Source organism: Coffea eugenioides, chromosome 11 (genome assembly GCF_003713205.1).
Source record: "Coffea eugenioides isolate CCC68of chromosome 11, Ceug_1.0, whole genome shotgun sequence".
Lineage (NCBI taxonomy): Eukaryota > Viridiplantae > Streptophyta > Magnoliopsida > Gentianales > Rubiaceae > Coffea > Coffea eugenioides.
The window spans coordinates 28320764-28347491 of NC_040045.1; the positions used below are offsets into that span (position 1 = coordinate 28320764).

The window sequence follows — 26728 nt, forward strand, 5'->3', positions numbered from 1 at the left end:
AGCAGCTGCACAACTGCAACAAACAAAAGTAAAGAAACAATAATTAAGAGAGAATATCATCGAAGCAACATCTTTATTATTCAATGTGTGTATCTTGTTTCTTGTATATAAATTAACAATGTGATATCGAAGCAACATATATAAATTAAAGATTTTTAACAATGTGATATTAGAAATTAAGAAATCATATATTTGTATTTATTAATCGAATAATCATTTTTGTATTCTATGAGTATTAGATCGATTGATTTGTAAATAAATGTTGCTGGAAAGAATAGTACTTGCATTAATTTTTTGGGAATTAATAAGATTCTAAAATTTAAAGATAACACAATTTCAAAGAGTCCGTTAGTTTATTGATATCGAAAATTAATAATGCTTGATTGAATAGCATATATGAAAAAATATTTATTTAATCATGAAGCAATTTATTTATTGATCAATCAATATCTTACTCAATTTTTTTGGGAATTAATAAGATTCTAAAATTTAAAGATAACACAATTTTGAAGAGTTCGTTAGTTCATTGATATCGAAAATTAATAATGTTTGATTGAATAGCATATATGAATAAATATTTATTTAATCATGAAGCAATTTATTTATTGATGAATTAATATCTCATTCAAAATCAATGAATAGATAATGTAACACATAGAATTTATATTGTTCGGATGCACACAGAATTTTTATTGATTTGTATATTTTTTAGAAAATCAATATCTTTGCTAATATATATATTTTGGAGAAAGTTAATAAATATAAAAGAGCAGAGGAAATTATATTTTGAAGAAGGAGAAAGTTAAAGAAGGAAGTTAATAAATCAAATCGATAAATTAATATATTTTTGTCAATAAAGTTAGATAACAGTAGTTTGCAGCAGCGGAAGATGCACAAGAAACAAAAGGACAAAACTGTTCGATAACAATTGCAGCAGCCGAAGGATGGACAGCAAACAAAAGGACAAAATTGAGCATAAAATTACAAAGAAACCAGGACAAGGGCACAATTGGAAGAAGGGAACAAAAGCAGTAATGAGCAAAAAGGTACCAGCAGCCAAAGGGGCTACACGGAAGCTTTGAAAGGACCAAAAAGGACGAAATCAACTGCGAAACCACAGCGAAACCGGCACAATCAACTGTTCATCAGGCTTCGCGGCTTTAAGTAGTTTAGATAAGGCCCATTAAATTGACTTTAAGATTTATTTTTGGCCTTGCCAATTAGACAGTGAAAATCTATATTACAATAGAGTGTTTGGATACCTCAATTATTTCAAATAATATTTTGCTTGCATCACAAACACATTTTCCAATCTACCTTTTTATATTCCCAATTACCTTTTTATCTCACATACATCACATCACAAAAAGTGCTACAGTAATTATTCCAAATAATATTTCAAATAATACACTATCCAAACAAATAGGCTACAGTAATTATTCCAAATTATATTTTCTGTTTGGTAAGTGATATAGATTTTGAGACAAATCATTTAAAAAATTTTTAATATTCTTAATGAGACGGAGATAAATTTACGGAAAAAGGGAAGTTAAAGAAAGAATTGCAAATGATCTTGGCAGGATTTTCTTAACATTAGATTTTTTGGGCAAAATAATAACTTTGATTAATATGGCAAGGAATAGTTACAAGCAGAAGCAATCTGCACTATGCATAACCAAAGAAAAGTAAACAAAAATGGAACCAGGAAACACAATACAAGCGACTCAAAGCAACTCAAACACTATACGATAAATATAATGTTAAGTTACTTTAGATTTATTGAGTTCCTCGACAATCTAATTGTTTATGACTTTGATAGTGCATGATATTGATGAATGTTGGATAATGAGAAAAAAAAAAGCCTCGATTTTTTGGTGATATACCCACCTTATATGTGGTTTACTTTTAAGGGATCACTTGATCCTATTTTTGAATGAATAATGTAAATAGAAGAAGAAGTTTTCAGTAACATTTAAAAGTTATCAAAATAGAGCCATACAAGCATTCAAGGGCCATTCTTTTATTTTATTTTTGCAGCAGAAAATACTTTATTTTTGTTAATTCTCTTGTTTTCTCTCTAAGCAGAAAACATGTCAATTTTTATATATCGATCTTTCCCCTTTTGTTTTGGTGCTGATCCAGTCCATCTTGGGCTGGGGCGAGATTAAGACCCCAAGACCCGAGGAAGCCTGAGCCCTGTTGGATAGATGACTGTTCAGTAAATTTGACAAATTATTCGTGTTTTTTTTTTTTTAATCCGGAACATGCATGACTCGAATCCTTAGGACCCAAGTCGGCACACCAAATAGGAGGAGTGCATCACGGCCCCATGCAGCGACCCGGAGCGAGCCACGAGGGTTCAAGTCCAGGGTAAGATTCGAACCAGAACCACAAGAGTGCTTAAGAGCCCACTTACCGCTGGACCACTCCCGTGAAGGCATTTATTTATTCGTGCTTTCCATAAGACATCAGTCCAATGTTTCTATCATTCCCTTTCTTGTATTTTGTGGTGTTAGTTAAAGGATTATTATCACTTTACCCTCTTAATGTTTGGTATTAATATCAATTGTTTTCTTAATATTACATTTTAGTCATTTTACTCGTAAAACTAATGGTCAAATTTAATAGAGTTTATTAATTTAAGTGAAAAGACATATTTAATCCTTAAAATTATTTTCACTTTACCCTCATAAATTATGCCCTTATTATCAGTTTACACCCTAAGTTATTTTTTAGGCAATTTATCCTGCCATTAAGTCGACTTAACAAGTTAAAAACTTAAAAAAAAGGTACCCTTCTCTTTATATAATAAAAACAATAAAAAATTTAGAGTGGTTTTTCTCTTTTTTAGTATCAAGAAAAAAATGTCAAGTATTAATTTCTTTCTTCTTGACAATCTTATTAATGTTGAAAATATAGAAAAATAGAGGGAGAGCTAGAGAGAGAGAGAGAGAGAGCTCAATTTTTTTCTTCAAAAAATACAAATAAGAAAGATTTCAATATTTTTATTATTTTAAAATTATTTTACTTTTCTGTTTCCTATCTAATTTCAATCCTAATTCCAACGATGTTAAATTAATACGATAATATTATTTTCTTTCTTTGTAAAATTGAATTTTCTATCTCCTTCTCTCTTTTCTCTTATTCTTTTTCTAGTATTAATAAGTGTGAAAAAAGAAATTTGAAAAAACTCTTTTACTTTTATGTTTTTTGGACTCTCAGATTGAAAAAAAAAGAAGAAAGAACAACCATTCCAACTTTTTTACTTTTAATTATATATAAAAAAGTATAAACCTATTAAAAAAATTTTCAACATACTAGTTAGATTAACGATGGGGTAAAATGCTTAGAAAATAATATTAAGGAATAAAGTGACTGTATCAATATAATTTAAAGGGATAAAGTGATAATAACAATGTAGTAATGCTACAAAATAAAAGAGTATTTTGTCTAAAATTGTTAACATGTTGAGTTATATCACCTATGGGGGTAAAGTGACTAAAATATAATATTGGAGGATAAATTAATAGTAGTGATATTATTTAAGGGGGTAAAGTGATAATAACCCTTAGTTAAATGATGACATGGCAAATAATTGTCCTTTTAACTTAGTTTCCTTTAGACAATTAACCTATTGATTCTGTGACGTGAAAATATATATTTTAATAATTTATCATGTGTTGCATTTTTACAAAATTCCATGTTCCTAAATGGGATTGAGTTTAGGTAAAAAATATCTTGCAGCTACGTTCTTAAACCTTCTAGTTTTGTATTTTTTCAATCACTTGGAAGCTTGATGGACTATTATAAAGCAACTTTTAGTGGCTCACATTCTTATACTTTTTATCATTCTCTAACCATTTTGCCCGTGTCTAATATTCAAATTAACCATTTATATTTGCGGCTCAAGATTGGAGACTTCATTAAACACAATATTATATCAAATTACTTATTGATGCATAGCATGAGTATAGGTCAAGTAAGTGGAAGAATATTGCTTCATATAGCCAAAATATATAATAATTTGAAATGTTCATTGTTGACAACAACTTCAATTGGTGTGTAAATCATAGGCAATTTTTTTTTTTTTTGGTTCCAAAACTATAGGTTACAAAAGACAATCCGCAAACATGGAAAATAATTTAGAAGGAAATCTTTAAATATTGGATCAACACATGTCGGATAATACTCATTCTTTAAATTGTGTTCGTAAGAATAAAATTCAATAATTATCCATAAAAAGTAGAAATATGTATTATTCAGCACATGAGGAAAGACACTATTATGGAAAGTAAATTTTATTCAAGATAAGAGCATATTGGTTTTTCTTTTTGCTTTAATCAATTCAGAATATACTAGCATTCACACATTTTAGTGTTGTAAATGATATGTAATAGCAACCATTCATATTTATCATCAAGAGAATATTGACACAACTTTGTCAATAAATACAACATAATGCTAAAAAAATTTTATTCCTTTTATCTTTTCGAAAGTATTGAAAGAATTCTAGAACTCAAAAAGAATAAGTAAGAATGAGTACACTTTTTCGAGTACATAGGCGAAGATTCTCTCTATCTAGGGGATGGATTTTTGTCATTTTTTTTTTATAGATATTTGTCCTTGATATACTACTAAGAATATTTTCAATCATTTTATCACGTTAGAAGTTGCTACTTAAAATGTAATAGAATTTATAGATCCAAGAACGTGATAGTTATACTCTTTTAAAGTTTCATGATTAGGAAAGAAGTAATTTAGCCAAATTAAAGTGTGACATTCGAAGAGCAGAGATTGCTTTCAAAAAGAAAAAGAAAAAGAAGAACAGAACTATATTCTTTTCTTTTTTATGTATATACATAATAAGACATAAAATACATCGTTAGACAATGATCTTTCTGGATAAGCGGTTCATTTTGTTCTAAATTAGGCAATAGGGAAAAAGAGAAGGAAACGCAATTTCATTTTGCTTTTCAATCACCAATGGTCAAGAATAATTTATATAATTAATATATAAATTTTATTGGAGCAGTTTGATATATAAATTAAAGTATGATATTGGAGAAACAGAGATTACTTTCAACAAGAAAAAAGAAAAGGAAGAACGGGAATTATATTCTTTTCTTTCTTTTTATGTATATCCATAATAAGAAATAAAATTCATCATTAGACAATGATCATTTTGGATAAGCAGTCCATTTTGTACTGAATTAGGCAATACGGAAAAGGAGAAGGAAATGCAATTTCATTTTGCTTTTCAATCACCCGTGGTCAAGGATAATTTATATGACAGAAAAAACTGCATTTCTATTTCCCCCTTGTTTAAAAATTATGGGAAAATGATCGGTTTCATCCTTCACATTTCACAAAAATATTCTTTTCGTCCCTCACTTTTAAAACGAAGCAATTTCATCCTTGACATTTAAAAACTGAAGTTCTTACATCCCTGAACCCAAATTTCAATCTGAATCAAACCACCAATCAACCTGATTACAAATTTTGAGAGTGTAATTGGTAGATCATTTGGTTAACTCAACTTGAAATTCATGTAAAATTTAATGAATCAAAAAAGAAAAAAGAAAAAATATAACATAAAAAAGAAAGATTAATCTTTCCTACATTATCATTGTATACACTGACGATTTTATGTACCACCATATCATTTCAATTTAAATTTAAACACTAAATTTTATATTTATGATACACATCTAGATTCGCAAGCGGATATACTAACGATGTATGAAAAGATTTACAAAAAAAAAAATCCCACTATTCCAAGACAAAGAATGGCCTTTTATGTTATAATTTTTATTTTTTTGGTTTAATAAATGTCATGTGAATATGATGAAATTGACCGAGTGATCTATCAATTCTATTTCCAAAATTTATTACTGGGCTATTGAATGGTTTGATTCAGATTGAAAATTAGGTTCAGGGATGTAATAACTTAAATTTTTAAATGTCAGGGATGAATTTGCTTTATTTTAAAAGTAAGGGACGAAAAAAATATTTTTGCGAAATATGAAGGATGAAACAGGTCATTTTCCCAAAAATTATTCATGTTTCTTCTTCGCTTGGTTGTGTCTAAATACACGTGTTGGTCATTAATAGACTACCTAAATCTTTTGGGTCAAGACGGTGAGTTGAAATTTGCCGAACACATATGGTAATAGCATGAAAGGTGCTAGGCAAAGCAAACACTAAGGAAATAATTAAATGTGGCAGCTTAATTGCATAATTATACACCTAATAAACTCCTTGGGCTTAATTGCTTAATTATACACCTAATAAATTCCTTTAGACTAATATGAATAAAAACCCCGGTATCCTTCCACATACCAATATTACATCTCACGTAATAATCATTTCCTCCTCACCTTAATTTTACCTCAAGCATTAACCAACTTTTTTCCCATAACAAACAACTAAGACACAGGAAACATAAAACCAAGAGCAAGGGGAAAGGTGAAAAGTCATGGAAGAAGTTTCTTTTCTTAAGCCAAAGCCAACCCTCACAGCCATAGATAAATTTTTATTGGGTCAGAGCCATTTTTGTCAACCTGAAATTCTTGCCAATTTCAAGAACAAAGGAAACCTTGTTCCAGTGAATTTTGATTTTGTTTCCTCTTCAACAAGTGGTGGTGCAATCCATAGCCATGCAAGAGAAGGAGAAGGGCTATTCCCACGGCCAACTATTCTACCTCCTCCTCATGACACAAGTAGTTTTGTCAATGGAGATTTTTTCAATGAAGAAAGTACTCCAATCTTGAGTCAAGAAATGAATCTCAACAGTGGCTTTGGAGAGGAAGAAGATTTGGAACCAAGAGTTTGCAGGAGAGTAGGAAGGAGAGGAAAAAGTGGTCCTTCTGTAGCTTTAATCAAAGGCCAGTGGACTGAAGAGGAAGACAAGTAAAAGTCACAGAATTCCCTATTAGTCTCTTCTGTTGTTATTGCTACTTTTATCTATTCTTTTTCCATGGATCTTTATCTTATTTGTGACATGCAAAATTAGTTTGATGTCAAAAGTGTTGGTTAATTTTTTGGTTTCCCTTTTTTTTTTTTTGTTATGCAGCACATTGAAAAGGCTGGTGAAGCATTTTGGAGTGAAGAAATGGGCTCAAATTGCTGAGAAAATGGTGGGAAGAGCCGGTAAGCAGTGCCGGGAGAGATGGCATAATCATTTGCGCCCTGATATCAAGGTTTTTTCTAATTTGCCATCTTTTGTAACTTCTTTATTATTTTTTAGACCCATCTTTTGTCACTTGTTAGTTAATATATGATTTTCCATGATATTCAATATTATTTTGATCCGTTGTTGTTTTTTTCACATGATCTGATTGTTTATTTTCCATTCTTGGCCCTCGCCTTATGAAGTAAGGTTCAAAATCTTCTGATAAGAAATAGTAATGAATCTAAGAACTTGGATTCACAGCAGATTCAGTGCTAAATATTTTCTGAAGTTTCTATAAGAAAAACCCCAAATTTTAATTTTTCTGCTTTTTTTGGGTCAGAAATATAATTTTCTCCCAATTTCCTTATAAGTAGATATACATATCAGAATTTTGATTAGTGAAGTTTCCAAAACAAGTGTATTATTTGTTCATTTTCTGGACATTTTTGAAATCTTTATCATCTCTCCTTCATATTTGGTATGTACCAAAATCATCATCAACATTACAGCTTAGGGTTTTGTTTGGAGATTATGATCACACGCATATGGTGAGTTGTTAGTGCCCCTAGATTTTTGCTTTTCTTTTTTTTTTTTTTTTTCTTTCAATCTATGGAGATAGCATCATTTGACTCTGAAATATGATTTTTTTTTTAGGGTGAATTACAATGATCTTCCTTCTAGATTTTACAAAAGTCACGCACCTCCCTTGTTGATTGTGAAATAACAAAGTCCTCAATTGTCAAGATTTTCCATCAACTGTCCTTCACTATGGCTCACAGTTTACATTTATATCCTTTTGTTACCCTTTTTTAATAGCTTGCCAATTCTCCAAAAAAAAAAAAAAAAGAATTGTGGGGGGGGGGAAATTTTCTCCGCAACTGGCAAACAAGGGCTTGCTCCAAAAAATTGAAGACCAAAAGACGAAAAAAATAGTCATCATAATTCTGGTAATTGATGCCTCAGTCTTTCAATTAAAAGGTAAGGAAGGCTATATGTTGTGCTTCTAGACAAGGGGGTTTTTAATTTGAAAATCGTTTAATAATTTCTTCTTTTAGTTTGAAGTCTAAAAACATTTGGAGTTGTGCATTTAGAAATCAGGAACCTAATGAATATTGTAAACATGCAAATTTTCGATATAAAGCTGGGTTATTTTTGTACTTGCTAGCATACATCCCATGTTTATTATTTAATATGCAAGGTAGAGTTAACATCTGAGGAAGGAACTAATTTTGCTTGTCAATATGGAGATCTCCAAGTGCAGAGAGAACCAAGTGTTTAGATTGTTAACAACAATATCATTTTGCATTTCTGGCCTTAAAGAATTGACAAAAGTTTTTTTCTTAATTACCAAAAAAATTGTTCCTGCGCTAATTTTAAAACATGAATTTTATTCATATGGGTTTTGCATGAACTTGGAACTTATGAGTTTGCGTGTATATGTGATTAGTAAATTTAGTTGGTATAATTTATTCACACAAGTTTAGTTGGTATAATTTATTTGTACACTACATGCAACTATGAATTTTGTACAACATCAGTACAAATATTCCAATCTCAAATTTGAAGTATAAATAAATATTTGTAGTTTTAAAAGATTTACATTTAATATGAAAATGAAAGTGTAAATATGTTCAGATGTGTATCATGCTGCCTTTTTCAATTTTATGGGAAAAAAACTCCTTGCCATCTTTTTCAATTTAAAAAAAAAACTCCTTGCCATCTTTTTCAATTTTATGGAAAAAGAATATAAGATGTCAACATGAGGGCATTTTGGGATGTAGGATGATACTATTGGCAAGACTAACTAACTTCCATCATCTCGTCTAAAAATTAAAAATACTTCCATCATCTAGTTAACACAGGGTAAGTGATTGATATTGTATAGCAATCTAGAGGGAGGTCCTTGTTATTTGAAATCAAGAAGGGAGGTGTGTAACTTTTGTAGAAACTAGAGGTGAGATAAATTTAATTTACCCTTTATATATATATTTCTACCATCATTTTTTTGGGTTTTCTTAATTTTCACCAATAAGTGAGCCATATATTTTTGCTACATTTTGTCATATTCACCACCCTTCTCCTATTGTTTGAGTCCATTTTTCATGTAACACTAGAAATTCTTTTTCTGACAGTGGAATCATGTGTTATGAAAGTTTTTTGGTGTACAACCAAGTAAAAGTTATTGTTAGAAATTTTCTTTCTTGAATGCAATATTACTTTTTTCCTCATAATATTTCTACATTCGTACTGGAAAGTTTTCTAATGTTCAATCTTTGCTGTTCATAAATATTAATCCTATTTCAGAAAGACACTTGGAGTCTGGAGGAAGAGAGACTCTTGGTGGAAGCTCATATGCAGGTTGGGAACAGATGGGCAGAAATTGCCAAAAGAATTCCGGGAAGGACTGAAAACTCCATAAAGAATCATTGGAATGCCACAAAAAGAAGGCAAAATTCAAAGAGAAGGGTCAAGAAACCCGAGGGGGCACAAAATGGGAGAAATCAATCAACTATTTTGCAAGAATATATCAAAAGTACTTGTTCCAATAATAATTTCTTAACTAACAGCGCAGACCTCAGATCCACCACCGTGACACCAGCCAACAGTGCAACCACCCACCCGACCCCGCCCAATTCTGTTGTATCAGAGGACCCCATATCACCTGATTTCAATCTGCCTTATCCAGAGGTATGTCAGTCCACCTGTGATGATTCTTCATTCTATATGACTCAACAGTCTTATGATGATGAGATGAAATTCATGCAAAATTTATTTGGAAGTAATAATCTCAATGCCTCATCATTTGGTGAAAATGATAATAGAAAGGCTCCTCTAGACACTGGGATTGATCGGAAGAACAAGTGTTATATTTCATTCAATCCTTTTGGATACAACAGCTCTAGTGGTGATAATCAGAGTTTTGGTGGAAATTGGGATTATGGGATTTTTCCATCTTATGCCGAACCAAACATGCCGACCAAACCTTATTTAGGTGATCAAGAGAATAATCAATCTGCCAGTATGTACTTGGACCTCTATCTCCCTCGTATATTGGATGGAAGCAATGCGATAACTGCTCCTCCTGACCCTAGCAAAATGAGCATGGAAACACTGATAATGGATCAAGCTAACCCTTCAGTTGGAAAGGAGGTGGACTTGATAGAGATGGTCTCAAATTCACAATTTGCTCACAAGAATGCTGCTAAATAACTTTGTGTTCTCACATTGTCTTAGTGAAGACGATGCTTAGATTTCAGTGTCTCAAAGGACTTTTGGAGTTTTACAAGCTTTTCATCGTTAATGCAGAACCAAAATTTGAACACCTCTAGCTTGGCATATTCCGGACAATTTGCACAAGACCAGTCAAAAAAATCATGTTTAGTGACGATTATATTTTATTATGTGAGTGTTTTTCTAGTTTTCTCTTGAATCCTGCAATGTTTTTGCTCCAGGTGTTAGTTTTCTGTTTTCAGTTGCATGCATAGCCATGATATTTTCCTTGAATTGGTGTGTCATGCTTTTCCGTTCCTCAGTTTTCTATTGTTTCTTCTGTCTCAAATGGCTGGCTTCTTTCTCCGGTTTCTGTTTGACAAGAGTTTTGTTTCCTTGTAAGAAAGAAAAATGCAACACTATCAGGTCCATTTATCCTTTCATTCTGCGAAGATGTTGCCTATATGGTAAAGAAAACGTCAGTAATAACAAAAACAAAATTGCATATAACGGTGCAATTTGCGTCGCAACATAGTCCCTTCTTGTTGTGATGTGAGAATGGACTTTATAGGGAGGACATTTTTGACGACGGCAGATTAATACTGCTAGTTTTATTGACACTGGGCGACGGTTTGCTACCAAAACCAATTTCTCTTTTTAGGATTATCAAAATTTTGTAATTTTTTTAAAATTAATATTAACGGTCTTAAACGGTTAATTTTTACTACATGTAATGGTCAAAACTGTAATGATAGTTAAAAATTTCTTGTAATTTGGATGACATTATCTCAAACGTCAAAACTTTGTTCATATGAAAAAAATTTGGTAGGTTAATAAATGCGTTGATTAGCGCCTATCTTAAAGTACTAATCAATTTCAGTCCACCAATAATGCTAAAATTCAAAATGTTTTTCTGCACTTATTTTGGTAGCAAGGAGGGGTATTACATTTGTATACCATTTTGCAACAAAACATGGTCTCTTTTAGGATAAATAAAAGTCCAAAATTTTTGAAAATTAGTGCTAATAGTTGTAAATAGTTAATTTTAGCAGTATATTATCACCATTATCTAAACAATAATTGACAATTTCTCGATAATTAGAATGATGTCATCCCGTCAAAGCTTTGTAGACATGAAAAAAGTTTGGTAGCACAATAAATAAGTTAATTAGCACTATCTCTCAAAAAAATTTAATCAACTTGGTTGACCAATAAAGAAATTCAAAATGCTTTAGTGCATTTACTTTTCTTAGCAAGAAGGGATACTTCAGTTCTGTTTACCAATTTCGTAATGAAAATCAGTGGTCTCTTTTTAGGATAAATAGAATTTTGAAACTTTTAAAAATTAATATTAACAATCTTATATGGTTAAGTTTTTAAGAATTAATCTTTCCTACACTGACAGTGTATACACTATCAGCGTTTGATTCATGATATGTATGCAAAAGTTGAATTTCAAATTCAAATTTTGCATAGTTATCATTCATCCAACGCTAATAGTGTATACACTGTCACTGTATATAAGATTTACTCTAAGTTTAATAGTATATTGTCTTTTACTACTTTAAAGACAATTAATGACTTCTAAGATGACGTCATGTTGAACGTCAAAGATTTGTCGAGATGGAAAAAATTTGTTAGCATAGTAAATGCAATAATTAGCGCAATCTCAAAATTTAATTGGTCCACCAATGATATTCAAATCCAAAAAGTTTTGGTGCGTTATTTTTATAGCAAGGATGGAAACTATAACACCTTTTGATGTAATGTATACGTGATAAAAAAAGTAATTGAAAAATGTGTTGATGATGCAATCAAATAAAATTTGACAAATAATTTACTATCCAAACAAACTCATATTTCTATCACCGTCTTGCAAAAATCAAGTAAAATTATGAAACTTTTGAAAATTAATATTAATGGTCTTAAATGGTTAAGTTTAACGGCATATTGTTGTGGTTACTCTAATTATAATTAACGGCTTCTGGACAATTGAAATTATGACATCTTTAACTATAATTAATGACTTCTCGACAATTGAAATGGTGACATCTCAAATGTCAGAGATTCGTCAACATGAAAAAAAAAATAAGAAACTGGTAGCATAATAAAAGCGTTAATCAAACTTTGCTGCCTAAACTTTGGGGGTAGTCGCACTTTACTACTCTCAATTTTAAAATTCTACAATTTAGTCCTAATGAAGACTAGTCAACCATTGAAATCTTAACTCCATTAAAAAAAAAGTGTATGTTATGACAACATTGCCATTCTTTGTAGCTCAAATTATCTATAGAATTCTATTATTGCCCGTTTATTCCCAGGAAAATGTTAATTTTGATTTAATCTCTATTTTCCTCTTCTAAGTTTAAAAATAAGGCATGTTAGTCATTTTTCACAATTTTAATTATGCATTTAATAGTTCAATAATTTAACAAACAAAAGATGAAAATAATATTGTTCTAACAGTTTACACATAAAGTAAAATGATAAAAATATTTTTTTTTTAAAAAAGAGAGAATTGTAGTTTAGGTCTCAAATGTTTAGGACATGAGCAATTCTAGTTCCTCAAGTTTGGATGGAAGCAAATGTAATTCTAAACATTTCAATTTCTAAGTACATTTAGTCTTATTGATTGATTTTTACCAATAGCTACCAGCATTCTATTCGTGTTGTCACGTACTGGCAACTAACTTTTAGAAAAAAATTAGAAAATATGAAAAATAATACTAGCCATAATTTGTAATAAAAGAGTATTAATTATTTGTGTGTCAATCATGTGAATAATTAGTCTTTAGCTCGAAATATTGGTTGACAAAAAAATTTTGGATTAAATACTAATTATTGACATGATTGGCATATGGGCAGTTAGTTATTTTTCTTTATAGATTATGGCTAGTAATGTTTTTTCAATTGTTTAATTTTTTTTAAAAGATTAGTTGCCAGCACGTGACCTAATTCCAATAGTAATTGGTAAAAATCAGTCATTAAAACTAAATATGTTTAGAAATTGAAACATTTATGGCCAAAATTGCTTTCGCTCAAACTTTGGCATCTAGAAGGACTCATGCTCCAAACATTTGAAATCAAAATTGCAATTCTCTCAAAAATTAACAAGCTTAATGCTGCCTTAAGTTTTCAAATTTTTGCTAACTATAGATATTATTAGTATTATTTTATTTATCCATGTGATTTGACTTAAAGCCTAATAAGTTGAAAAGAAATGTATATATAAAATTAACGTTCATTCAACAAGAGTTATATAAAATTTTAAAGATAATAAACTGAAGGTAAATTGGGAGCTTAGTCTGCATTGGGATTTTGCACAGAAGCAATTAGTATTGCTTCCTTTGGTTGCTAGTTTGTAGCTGGTAGTTATGTGTTCCTTAGCACTAGTACTGCATTATGCTCGCGTACGCTATTTTGGTTTATTCAATAAAAGCCTTTTACTTAAAAAAATAAAGGTATTTTTTTCTTTTATCAATTTGATATTTTTATATAGTGGATACTATAGAGAAAATATGCATCTTTTAGTAATAAAATGAAAATAATATTAAGTTACAAAAATTTCATAAATAAAAATGCAATCATGTCATTCCATTCACCATTTTTGGCAGGAATTGAGATTTCTAATTTTGATTAATCTTCATGGGAGTAAAGTATATAATTTTAAGATTTAGGGTGCTAAAGTATGACTACCCCCAAATTTCAGGGAGGTAAAATCTGATTAATCCAAAAATTAATCGACTCACTCTACATGGTTGAAATTCAACAATTTTGGTAAACTTATTTTCATATTAAGGAGAGAAAAATACAATTATATCAGCCATTTTACGACAAAAACAAGATTCTTTTTTAAAGATAAACAAAATTCTGAAACTTTAAAAATAGATATTAACGGTTATAATGGGTAAGTTTAATGGTATATTGTCATCATCACTTTAACTATAATTGACGATTTCTTGACAAATAGAATGATTTCATCTCAAATTCAAATATTTGTTGACATGAAAAAGATTAAGTGGCACAATAAATATGTTAATTAGTTATATCTAAAAAAAAATTATTGACTAAGTCCATTAATCATATTAAAGTTCAAAAAGTTTTGAAGAACTTATTTTCATAGCAAGGAGATAATACATTTCTGACAAGAATTGTTAAAGTTAATTATTCAGCTATTTTGCAACAAAAACAAAGTTTATCTTCAGGATAAATAAAATTTTGAAACTCTTTAACATTAGTGTTAATAGTCCTAAACAGTTTGATTTAATGGTATGTTATTGCCACTATTTAATGATAATTATTAGATTTCTCGATGTGTTGGATGATAGCATGTCGATTGTCAAAGTTTTTTTTTTTTAACATGAAAAAGCTATTGTAATATAGTAAATGCATTAATCGGTGCAATCTCAAAAAAACTAATCGAATGGGTCCCTAATAATATCAATATTCAAAAGGTTTAGATGCTCTTATTTCAAGGTAATGAAAGAAAAACATTTATTACTAAAATTTTGAGGTTAACTATTGAACCATTAGCTTTCAAACTAATTAGTCAGTTAAGAAACTTAAAATTGGTAATGACCAATGGTTTTTAGTACTGATGTTAATCCATGCTCTCTTTAGCTTCTCAACAATCCTGTTTGGGAATAAAAAAAAAAAAAAAAAACCGAGAGATACACAAAGATAGGTTGTTTTGGCCATTGAAACAAACTTTTTTCTAGTGTGAACACTTTGAACTAGTTCTTAGATAAAGTTAAATGGCTCTTGGACAAATGCATAATGGTGCTAACAAATAACAAAAAATAATAAGGATAAGAGAGCCAAACTTACCATGGTTTCCTTGGCTTCTATTTGAATTTCCTTTTAACAAGGTTTCCTGAGTGTATTTTTGCAATATTTATTAGTCTAAATCATCATGTGCCAATTTTTTTTTTTTGGAAGAAAGACAATTTGTTTTCGTTTATCTATCCTATCCATACTATGTATCATGCAACCTTGTCTACTTAGGGGCACACAAACGATAGGAGTTGTGTACCTAAATGTTGCAGTTTCATTTCTTGTGTTTTACTTGCTCATTATGGGAAAAAGTGCGTTATTGCTTGAGGTAAAATTAAGGTGAGGAGGAAATGATTTTTTATGTAAGATATAGTATTGGTATATGGTACGATACTGGTGCTTTTTATTCATGTCAATTTCAAAGAGTTTATTGGGTGTATAATTACACAATTGAGCTGCCACATTTAATTATTTCCTCAGTATTTGCTTTTCCATGTAGCTTTCATGCTATTACCATGTGTTTAGGCAAGTATCAAGTTGCCCAATGACTGTATTTAGACACAATCAAGAGAACAAGAAGTATGAAAACCTAAAAGTGGTCTTTGTTTTCCGAAAAGGCAAATAAAATTTTTGGACAACGGGAAACAAAAATGTAGTTTTTTGTCATATTAATTATATAAATTATCCTTGACAATTGGTGATTGAAAAGCAAAATGAAATTGCATTCACTTCTCTTTTTTCCTATTGCCTAATTCAGTAGAAAGTCGATTGTTTATCCAGAATGGTCACCGTTTGATGAGGTATTTTAATAAAGGAAGTGGTAGTCATGCAGAAAGAAATGTCTTATTATGGATATATATATATATATAAGAGCACAAAACACTAAATTACCTTTTCCTATTCATGAAACTTTAAAGGGGTATAAGTATCATGTTTTTGGGGTCTGTAAATTCTATTACATCTTAAGTTGTCACTTTTGACAAAGTAAAATTATAAAAAATGTTCTTAATATTGTTTCAAGAACAAATAGCCAGGGCAACCCGATGGCTTCATTGTTGCTACTGGGTCTGCAGCCATGCCCGCTGGCAGAATTGAAACCTTGAACCAAAGAAACTGATAGGATTCACTACTAAGGTCACAGCTTTCCTTCCCTACTTATTTGCCCTTTAACTTTCCTCTTTGTGATGTCAAGGGCTTATGGATCGGTGACAAGGATTAGTGCAGGAGCTCTGATTGAGTTGAGCTGCTTTCTGTAAGTACTCACTTGGACCTATTTTTCTTTGCGTTTGTTTTTGGACCTAATTTTTTGCATTAATATGCTTTAGATTACCTTGATGTACATTATGAAATTTAGTACGAGAAATTAAAGTTTAGAATTGCTACTTGAATTTGATTGAGGCAAATTAGCCAAAATTGTCAAGTATCTACTACTGGAAGGGATTGGGGGAATTGCTTGAGCAAGTAACTGCTTTTATCGTGTGAGCTTGACAGTTTTATTCCTATGAGGAGTGCAATAATTGTATTCTTATTTGTGCCTCGCTCTTCATATGCTGTATACAATTAGTTTTCGTTATGATGAGTGATTTGATTTGTCATTTTTAATACCAGTAATTTTTTCATGTTACGCCACTATTCGCTGAACCTTTTTATATAGGTTGTAGTTTAATAATCCAGTAGATGATAGAATGACTGTCTTTGTCAGCCTATGGTTGAAAATGCGAATAAAGTCTTAGGGTCTATTTGATAATATAAAAAAGTGCTGAAACTGAATTTTTTTATACATTCAAATGTTTTGAATATTTGATAAATGAAAATCCATCTACTAAACTTGTTAAGCAGTGCTGAACTTGTGTGTATTTTTTTCAGCACAAGAATCCTAACTTAATGCTTAATTCTGATAAGAATCAATAGAATTATTTCAACTACCTTAGCTTATCAACCAAATCTACCCTTATTTGTTAATTATATTCAAAATTCTTATTTAATTAAACAACCTGATATTATCTATCTAACAGTTTTCTATTTCTTTTTTCTTCCTTTGTAATTACTTTCACATCTTCTCCATACTCTCATATAATATATTTCATCTTTTATATCCATTTGATTTAAAAATAAATATTGTCATTTTCATACCTAACAATTTTAAGTTAATTAAATCATAGATTCTATTTCTTTTTTAGATGAAAAGATATAAGGGCAAAATTGTCAAATGTAACTTATTAAGCACTCAATTATAAATGCTTATCAAATAGTATAAATAGGTTTAGCATTATAATTCAAATATTCATATATTTCTTTTCAGTGGTTAAAATCATTGTTATTAAACCCAACCCGGAGAGAAACCCGGTGAAAGAGGTGGGTCAACGGGTTACTGGTTCAACCGGTGGGTGAGTGGTCCAACCGGTGGATCACTACATATATTTAAATATTATGTTTTATAATTTTTTATATGCTTGAAACTATAATAAACTATGTTATAGTAAATACTCAATTAGTCCAATTTATTATAGAATCATTAATTCTTATAAGAATTAACAAAACCTAATTTAATTAGTAATCCACCAAACTTTAAGTATAAAATTTTATCGAAGTGTAATTATCTAGTTTATTTACGAATTTTAAGTGCAAAAGGTTATTAAGAATAATATTTGTCTTTAAAATGAATTGTGTAATATGTTATTTTTTAAATCCATTTCATAATTTATAGAATTTAGGGAATAATAAAATTTTATTAAAAGATTCCAAACAAAATAAGAATAAACTCTAATATATAATATAGAAGGGGCAAACAAACACCAAATGAGCTGATGGGCTAGTGGTAAGCGCGCTTAGTCCTTATATTTGACATCCGAGGTTTGAATCGGCACTGCAACATTTGCTAAACATTTTTTTACCCAAAATCGGGTTCCTTAGAAAATCATCCGGTTCAACCTAGTTGGCCGGTTGAATCGCCGGTCTGTTGAAAAGTCAACGGTTCTCTTGCACAAACGATCCAATTACAAAACCGGCCCGGTTTCATGGGCAGTTCGCCGGGTTGACCAGTTGAACCGCGGGGCTGGGTCGGGTTTAATAACTATGCTTAAAATTCAGTAAATTTAAACTTCAGAATTTAGATTCAATTTTATCAAACGGAACGTTAGTTGCCTTAGTTGTGAAGCACATAAATATGTGAAATGGGTAACAGAGGTTAAGGATTGATACAACAGAAATTTTTTTTTTCTTTTCAGAATTACAATGTGATTGGAAACCTATCAAGTCTTAATTGAGCATATTGATTGTCAATATGAAAATTGGGTAAACGAATAAAGGTTTATGTGTATACTATCTGGTCATTCAACTAGACTTTGAATGAGGCCCAACTGATTATAAACTTAAAACCATTTAAGAAATTTTGCTGCTTCATAAAATTCTATTCTTGGTTCTTGTGCTTGTGGATATTTTCAAGTAAGGATGGCAACGAATAAAGATAAAGCATAAAGTAAGAGGTATATAAAATAAGATCGATTTATCGTCGGTAACATCTACCTATTCTGCATAGAGTACATTGAATGTACAGAAATGACTATAACAGAGTTTCTCTTATTCGTATTAACAGAGTTTCCCCCGCCCCTTGCCCTGCCCCCCACTCCCCCACCCCGCCCTGCTTCCCCCGCGGGTATAAAAATTTGTTATATAATTTTATTATAGTTAAATTTTAATAAATAATCAAGTACTAAAATATCAACACATCACCAATGTAAGGATCGAAGACAACCAAATGGAAGAGATAAACAATGTAAAGATCACAAACGTAACAAAAAGTAAATAAAAAAGAAAGAATTGCAAACCAATTAACTACACAGCTCCTCTTGAGCTTGTAGATTAATTCAACCAAACTTCTTCAAGTTGATGAATTACAATCACTCTTGTGTACAAAGGAAGGTTCACCTCCTCCTTACCCCGAACTCCCCTCGGTCAAGCCAGAACGTTTTACTATCCCTCAGGACAACCCTCACAGAGCTACACTCATGAAGTATTCACTCACAAATGAAAAGCTTACAATGAACCTCACACCACTAAGACTACAAATCTTCTTTGAAGGGTATTTTTTCACTAAAATCACTCTAGATCTTTTGTATCTTCAGTGTGTCAAAGTTGTTTGAACTATCTGACCAACCATTATTTATATAGGATCAAGAAAGTGCCTCATTAAAGCTTCCAACGGATAGAAAGTAGCTGAAGAGTCAACTAGCCGTTGGAGTGTCGGACGTCCGGTACTCCTATTTTTTGCGTCCGACAGCAGGCAGAGAGTTTGAGAAATTTTCTTCAATTCTATCGGACGTCCGGTAGGCTGATTTTCTGCGTCCGAAGGTATGATGTAAAACTGGAAATTTTTCTTCAATTCCTTAGGACGTCCGGTAGGCTGGTTTTCTGCGTCCGAAGATACTCAATGGTTGTCGGACGTCCGATGCAGTCTTTTTGAGCGTCCGACAGTTTTCAGCAACCTTTGTCTTCTATCAATTGTACTTGTTCATGGAATCAAATAACTTCATAACTGAAAGTATATCTTGAAGAAATATTAGTATTATCCATTTGTTTTGTAAACATCAAAAGATAGGGATCAAGATCAACATTCTTCCCCTTTTTGATGATGACAAAACAATGGATGGAAAGCAACAAAAGTAAGTATAAGCTCCCCCTCAATCATCGCATCCAAAACTTTTAAGTGCCAAACTCATAATCTCAGAATAACTCCCCCTTACACATAGCATCCATTTCTCCCCCTTTTTGTCATCATAAGATGAGAATAAAAAACCAACTATCATAATCCAGCAACAATAACAGAGTATAAGAATAGAAAAATGACAGCAATCACCAACATATCACAGAGAATTTGATATCAAAAGAGGTATCAACATATGACAGAAAGTTTAGTAAATCATCATAAGATCAGAATTATTCTTTTCTCTCCCCCCTTTTTGACATCATACAAATTCAGTAAAATTTAAAAACATCAAGGAAAAAACTCAGTTCAAAACATCAGAAACATCAAAAGATAATTATAAAAGAGCATTATGAACAAGAATCATACCAATCTTACCAATATCTCCTACTTGTTAGCGTTAGCAACATGTCTAACTATCCACATGCATTTCATGCCTTTTTTTATATTCTTTCTCACATAGCAATCACTTTTTATGTGATCTTTTTGACAACAGAAATTACGTATAATCAAGGAATTATTTACATGAACAGGTTTAATAAATCTTACTTGTCTTCTCTTATAAATAGCAAATTCGTTGGAATTAGAATTCAACCTATTATTTTGAAAACAGACTTGTTTCTTGTGTTTAAGCAACTCATTTAGACCATCCATTCTTCTTTTCAAATCACCTTGTTCCTTTTTGAACAATTCACAAAGCTTTGTTTTTTTATCAAGCTCAAAGTATAAAGCAGTCTCACTCTTTTTGAAGTAATCATTTTCAGCTTTCAACTTTTTATTTTGTTGAAAAAGATTTGCATTATCTCGAAACAAAAAACTAATTTTCTGTTTTAACTTCTTGTTTCTAGCATAGGATTTTTTCAAACTATCATGCAATTTTATAATGAAAGATTCAAGATCATCATCAGTTTCATCATCAGTTTCAAATTGAGAGTTACAAGATGTTACCTCATCATCTCCAATGGCCATAAAAGCCAATTGAGCAGATTCTTCATCCTCTTCAATTTCACCATCGGAATTGCACTCATTCCATGAGAATTGAAATTTGTTGAATCTTGATTTTCTTTCTTCTTTCTTCTTCATCACTGGACACTCACTCGCATAGTGTCCAGGTTGGCCGCATTCAAAGTACTTATCAGTTTGCTTTTTGTTGAACTCTAGTTTCCCTTTGTTTCTCAAGTTGTTGGACTGATTCGGGAAGGAGTTGCTAGGTCCACCTTTTCTGAATTTTCTTTTGTTGAGTATTCTTTTGAAACCTCGTGTGATGAGTGCAATATCACTATCATCACCTTCCATGTCATCTTCACTCACGGAGGTTGGATCATTTTCATCTTGTGAAGCCTTCAGAGCAATATTCTTTCTTACTTTCGCATCCTCCTCCTCTTGCACTTTGGATTTAAGTTTCAACTCATAAGAGGTTAGAGAATTAATAAAAGATTCAATAGGCATAGTATTCAAATCTTTAGCCTCCTCAATAGCAGTCACTTTATTTTTCCAATCATTGGACAAGGCATTCAGTATTTTTCTATTTTTCTCACCTACAGAATATTCTTTTTCCAGCACCTCTAAGTCCTTAATGAGGTCATTGAATCTACAGTACATCTCATCAATGTTTTCATGAGGTTCCATCTTGAACGATTCATACTTGGTAACCGGAATGGATTTCTTTTGTTCTCTAACATTCTCACTACCTTCATGAATTTCTTTCAATTTGTCCCAAATTTCTTTAGCTGACTTGCAACCCTTGACTCTAATAGATTCATTTGAGTCTAAAGTACAAAATAACACATTCATGACTTTTACATTTAAGGTGAGATGAGTTCTATCTATAGCAATCAGTTCACTTCTTATTTTTGGTCTAAATCTATGAGTATTTTCATCTATAAGAGAGGCATCATATGGACCTTCACTAATAATAAACCACAATTCAATATCAATACATTGCAAAAAAATAATCATTCTTTCTTTCCAACTCACATAATTTGACCCATTAAACATAGGTGGTCTAATAACAGAATGTCCTTAAAAAAACATAGCATTATTGGTTGTCATTTTTACTCCCAAGCCGATTGAGCTTAATCTCTAGGAGACCAAGCTCTGATACCAATTGTAAGGATCGAAGATAATCAAGTGGAAGAGATAAACAATGTAAAGATCACAAACGTAACAAAAAGTAAATAAAAAGGAAAGAATTGCAAACCAATTAACTACACAGCTCCTCTTGAGCTTGTAGATTAATTCAACCAAGCTTCTTCAAGTTGATGAATTACAATCACTCTTGTGTACAAAGGAATGTTCACCTCCTCCTTGCCCCGAACTCCACTCGGTCAATCCAGGACGTTTTACTATCCCTCAGGACAATCCTCACAGAGCTACACTCATGAAGTATTCACTCACAAATGAAAAGCTTACAATGAACCTCACACCACTAAGACTACAAATCTTCTTTGAAGGGTATTTTTTCACTAAAATCACTCTAGATCTTTTGTATCTTCAGTGTGTCAAAATTGTTTGAACTATCTGACCAACCATTATTTATATAGGATCAAGAAAGTGCCTCATTAAAGCTTCCAACGGATAGAAAGTAGCTGAAGAGTCAACTAGCCGTTGGAGTGTCGGACGTCCGGTACTCCTGTTTTTTGCGTCCGACAGCAGGCAGAGAGTTTGAGAAATTTTCTTCAATTCTATCGGACGTCCGGTAGGCTGGTTTTCTGCGTCCGAAGGTATGATGTAAAACTGGAAATTTTTCTTCAATTCCTTAGGACGTCCGGTAGGCTGGTTTTCTGCGTCCGAAGATACTCAATGGTTGTCGGACGTCCGATGCAGTCTTTTTGAGCGTCCGACAGTTTTCACCAACCTTTGTCTTCTATCAATTGTACTTGTTCATGGAATCAAATAACTTCATAACTGAAAGTATATCTTGAATAAATATTAGTATCATCCATTTGTTTTGTAAACATCAAAAGATAGGGATCAAGATCAACAACCAAGTTATTATTCATTGTAATTTCACAATTGAAACTCATAAAAACAATCAAACAAAAATTATTTGAATACAATTCAACATGATAAAATAAATACAACTAAAGTAGTCAAGTTTTTACTTTCGGTACAAATACAATCATTAATTCATTATTGTGCTTGTGCTTTTTTTTTGACAAAAAAGTATTATTGTATTAAGTATAATTAGGAATTTAGTATAAATGTATTAGTAAATTTAGTATAACTAATTAATAATTTCTATTAGTAGACATATATAATTATTAGTATAATTGATAATATCAATTATATTACATATACTAATATACATTAGATAATACATATAACTAATAATATCATTATCATAAGTTTGTAACTAATTAAATGAAATATTATATATAAACCGGGGAGGGGCGGGGCGGGGGTCCCGTTTCTAAACCGGGGAGGGGGGAATTCCCCCCGCCCCATTAGCCCCCCATGGGGCGGGTGCCCCCATTGTCATCCCTAGTTTCAAGCGTGATAATCTGTTTATGGGTCTAAAGCATCTTGTGGGTCAACTGGTTTCTTGCTTTTTAAATGGAAACTGTAGATAAGATGTTGGTTTGGGATTATTGTAGGTTTGTACATGATAAGAGAATATTTTACGTATTTTTAGTGTGTTTTATTAGTTAGTTTTGGTGTGTTTTATTTAGTTTTATAATTAATTAACTAGGATTTTGGTAAAAATGTACATTTTGTGGTTTAAGTGACAAAAATTACATTTCTATGGATTTAAATGGTGAAAACTTCATGTTTTTGTAGGTTTAAGGATTCAATCATCAAATGGCATGAATTGAGAAGAGAATTGGATAATTATTGATGATTTGAAGTGGTTTAAAGAAAACATAAAGTGCAAAATATTCAAATGAAGAAATGCAAGTGAAGATAGTTTTGACACATTGTAGTATTTCGATAATTTCTTGAGATAAAAGTATTAGATTGAGGTGATTCTTACACCATTTTGAAGAGATAGATATACATTTGATATAAAGATATCGAAATCCAGTTCAATTGTCTTCCTTGTCAAAAAGTCACAATACAGAAGTGCATGTGCATGGTCGAAAGTTGAGATAGAGCTCTGACTAATTGATGGTATTTTGGTAATATCTCGGTCGACAGAGCTCTAACTTGGATGATTCTTGAAGCATTGGAAAACTAACTCAAATGGCTACAATTTTTATGTTTTGTACAAGAGCTAGTTCGGCTTCTATCATTAAGAAAATAGTAGTTGAAGTGAAACCAAATTCACAGAAGTGAATATGCGACTTGGCAATACGTGAGTTGAAGTTGTGTATTCCAAAGTCACGTATTGTAGCCTGATTTCTACAATTTGCTCAGCCACTTGGTCTGCTTTGACACTACTTTCCAACTCAACTCCGGACAAGAATTTCGGCTGCACATGTTCAAGGAACTTTTTGGAAGAAAAAAAAGGAGCTTTATGTCTTGTCAAAACACCACTTTTTGACTCTCTTAACACTAGAAATCTTAGAATCATTAGAGAGGGGAAAGAGGGGAGAGACTAGAAATAGTTCTCATAAGATTTTAGCATAGGAGTTTAGTAGTTAGTCTTGTTTTGTTCTCTCTAGTTAGAACTTTTGTGAAAACAATTGAAGACTTCATTGTACAATACAACTCATTTTGTTGAAAAAATAGAAGATCATTGGGAGCTTCTTCACTAATCTTGGCTAAGCTTTCTTTATTTATCTTTCACTTGTGATTCAATATGTGTTCATGTAATGAAGCCATGCTTTTTCTTGTTATACATTATATGAGTAGTTAAATTTCTAGATCTATGGAGTAGATGAAACTTATAGCCATTTGATATGAAGTGAATATGATTTACACTTGTTACACCTTGTATTAACTTGTCTATTTATGTATGCTTATCATTTGTTGTTGCTTGATCACCAATAGCAAACTTTTAGTTGTTATTATTCAATGAAAGTTGGTAATAATGATGGAACAACATAAATAGAGTTTGAGTAGTAGACTCATGAAAATAGAGGTACATTTAAGTGGATTAAATTTACATTTCATGAAGGAACAAGAGTAGATCTAGTTATTCACGATGAGAATAGGAAAAACTAGTCTATATTAGGCCATTTTATCATGAGAATGAAATTTGATAATATTGGAAATGAATCCCTAGTTGAACAAGAGTCGTAACAAGAGGTAAATTGATTTACTTGTATCTTTTATGCCATAAGTGGAATCTATATCTCTAGACTCAAGTATTTAGTGAATTTTCTTCATTGTTACCTTGCAAATATCTAGTTAAGACTAGTTAGATAGTAGTAACAATAACTTCTCTTGCTTAAATCGATCATTAGTTTAAATAATAAAGTAAGTAAGGACCTAGTACTTGTAAAGTTACTCTCTGTGGAATTGACCCGATATTTATCTTAAACTACTAATTTGACACATGTATACTTGCAGTCAAAACGGATATAATTCGAAATTAAACTTGTACTTTTATCAAAAATTCGTCAAATTTTTGGCGCCGTTGCCGAGGAGCAGCAATATTAGGGCCAATAAGTTTTATTAATTTAGACATTCTCTATATTAGTTAGTTAAATTTTGTTTCTAGTTAAGTTAGAATTTCTAGTAGTTTTGTAAAATAATTCTATATAATCTCTTATTTTTTATTGTAGTGTATGCATCGGGTTTTACGGATAGTAGCACCTTTTGATCCGAAAATTGGAAGGACACTATGTAGACAAAGAATGCGTACACCACAATAAGAAGGAAAAGATGTTTGACAACAAATAGAGGGAATCACAATAGAGCTACATTTTGAAGAAGAAATGGCGGAAAACGAAACAAATAGGCGAGCTCTTAGAGATTTTGCTCAACCGAGAATCCAAGGATCTTAAACAGGTATAGCATGACCGATGGTAAATGCTAATAATTTTGAAATTAAACCATCAGTAATCCAAATTGTGCAACAATCTCAATTTGGAGGTAATGTCGTAGAGGATCCAAATGCACATTTAGCCACATTTTTTGAGATATGTGATAAATCAAAATGAATGGAGTTAGTGAGGATGCTATAAGGCTAAGGTTGTTCCCATTTTTATTAAGGGATAAGGCTAAAATTTGGCTACATTCTCATGCCCGTAACACTTTCACTACTTGGGATGATTTGTCTAGGGCATTTTTGAAGAAATACTTTCTACCAAGTAAAACGGTTAAGTTTAGAATGGATATTACTAGTTTAGTCAATTGGATGGTGAGTCATTATATGAAACATGGGAGGTTTCGAAATTTGTTTCGGAAATGTCCACACCATGGATTTTTCGATTGACTAATTGTGCAAATCTTCTATAATGGTTTATCTTTTTCTACTAAAACTACTATCGATGCAGCCGCAGGTGGAGCATTGATGACAAAATCACTTCAAGAAGCTTAGGGTTTGATAGAAGAAATGGAGGCAAACAATTATTAATAGGCTAATGAAAGAGGTAACCGAAGGCACCAAGCAGGTATGATTGAAATTGATACCATCAATATGCTTCGTATTCAAATGAGCAATATGATGAAGGTGTTGAATAGACAAGTTGGATGTGGTCCAAGTTCTTCTTCCAATGTGCATGTAACTTGTTGTTCCATATGTGGAGGAGAACATGATACTAACGAGTGTGTTGATCTTGGGCAAGCTCAATTTATCAATAATTACAATGGGAATGCTTAAAACAATCCATACTCGAATACATACAATCTGAGGTGGAAGAATCATCCCAATTTTAGGTGGAAAGATCAAGACAATCCACAAAGGCCGACCAATTCGCAGGAATTTCAACCAAGGCAACAACATACGAATACCAAACCAGATTGGGAGATTGCGGTGAAAAAAT

The 26728-nt window shown here is 31.4% G+C and overlaps 1 protein-coding gene and 1 non-coding gene across 2 annotated transcripts; one reads left to right on the plus strand and one right to left on the minus strand.

Annotated features, from left to right (window-relative positions):
• Positions 1-6475: 6475 nt before the first annotated feature.
• Positions 6476-10381, plus strand: LOC113752184 (transcription factor MYB119-like). Its single transcript, XM_027296316.1, has 3 exons — positions 6476-6909; positions 7073-7199; positions 9476-10381. The coding sequence occupies exons 1-3, from the start codon at positions 6476-6478 to the stop codon at positions 10379-10381; spliced, it is 1467 nt and encodes a 488-aa protein (XP_027152117.1).
• A 15683-nt stretch (positions 10382-26064) lies between these two features.
• Positions 26065-26168, minus strand: LOC113754573. Its single transcript, XR_003465256.1, has one exon. It is a non-coding gene; the product is annotated as a small nucleolar RNA R71 (small nucleolar RNA).
• Positions 26169-26728: the final 560 nt, after the last annotated feature.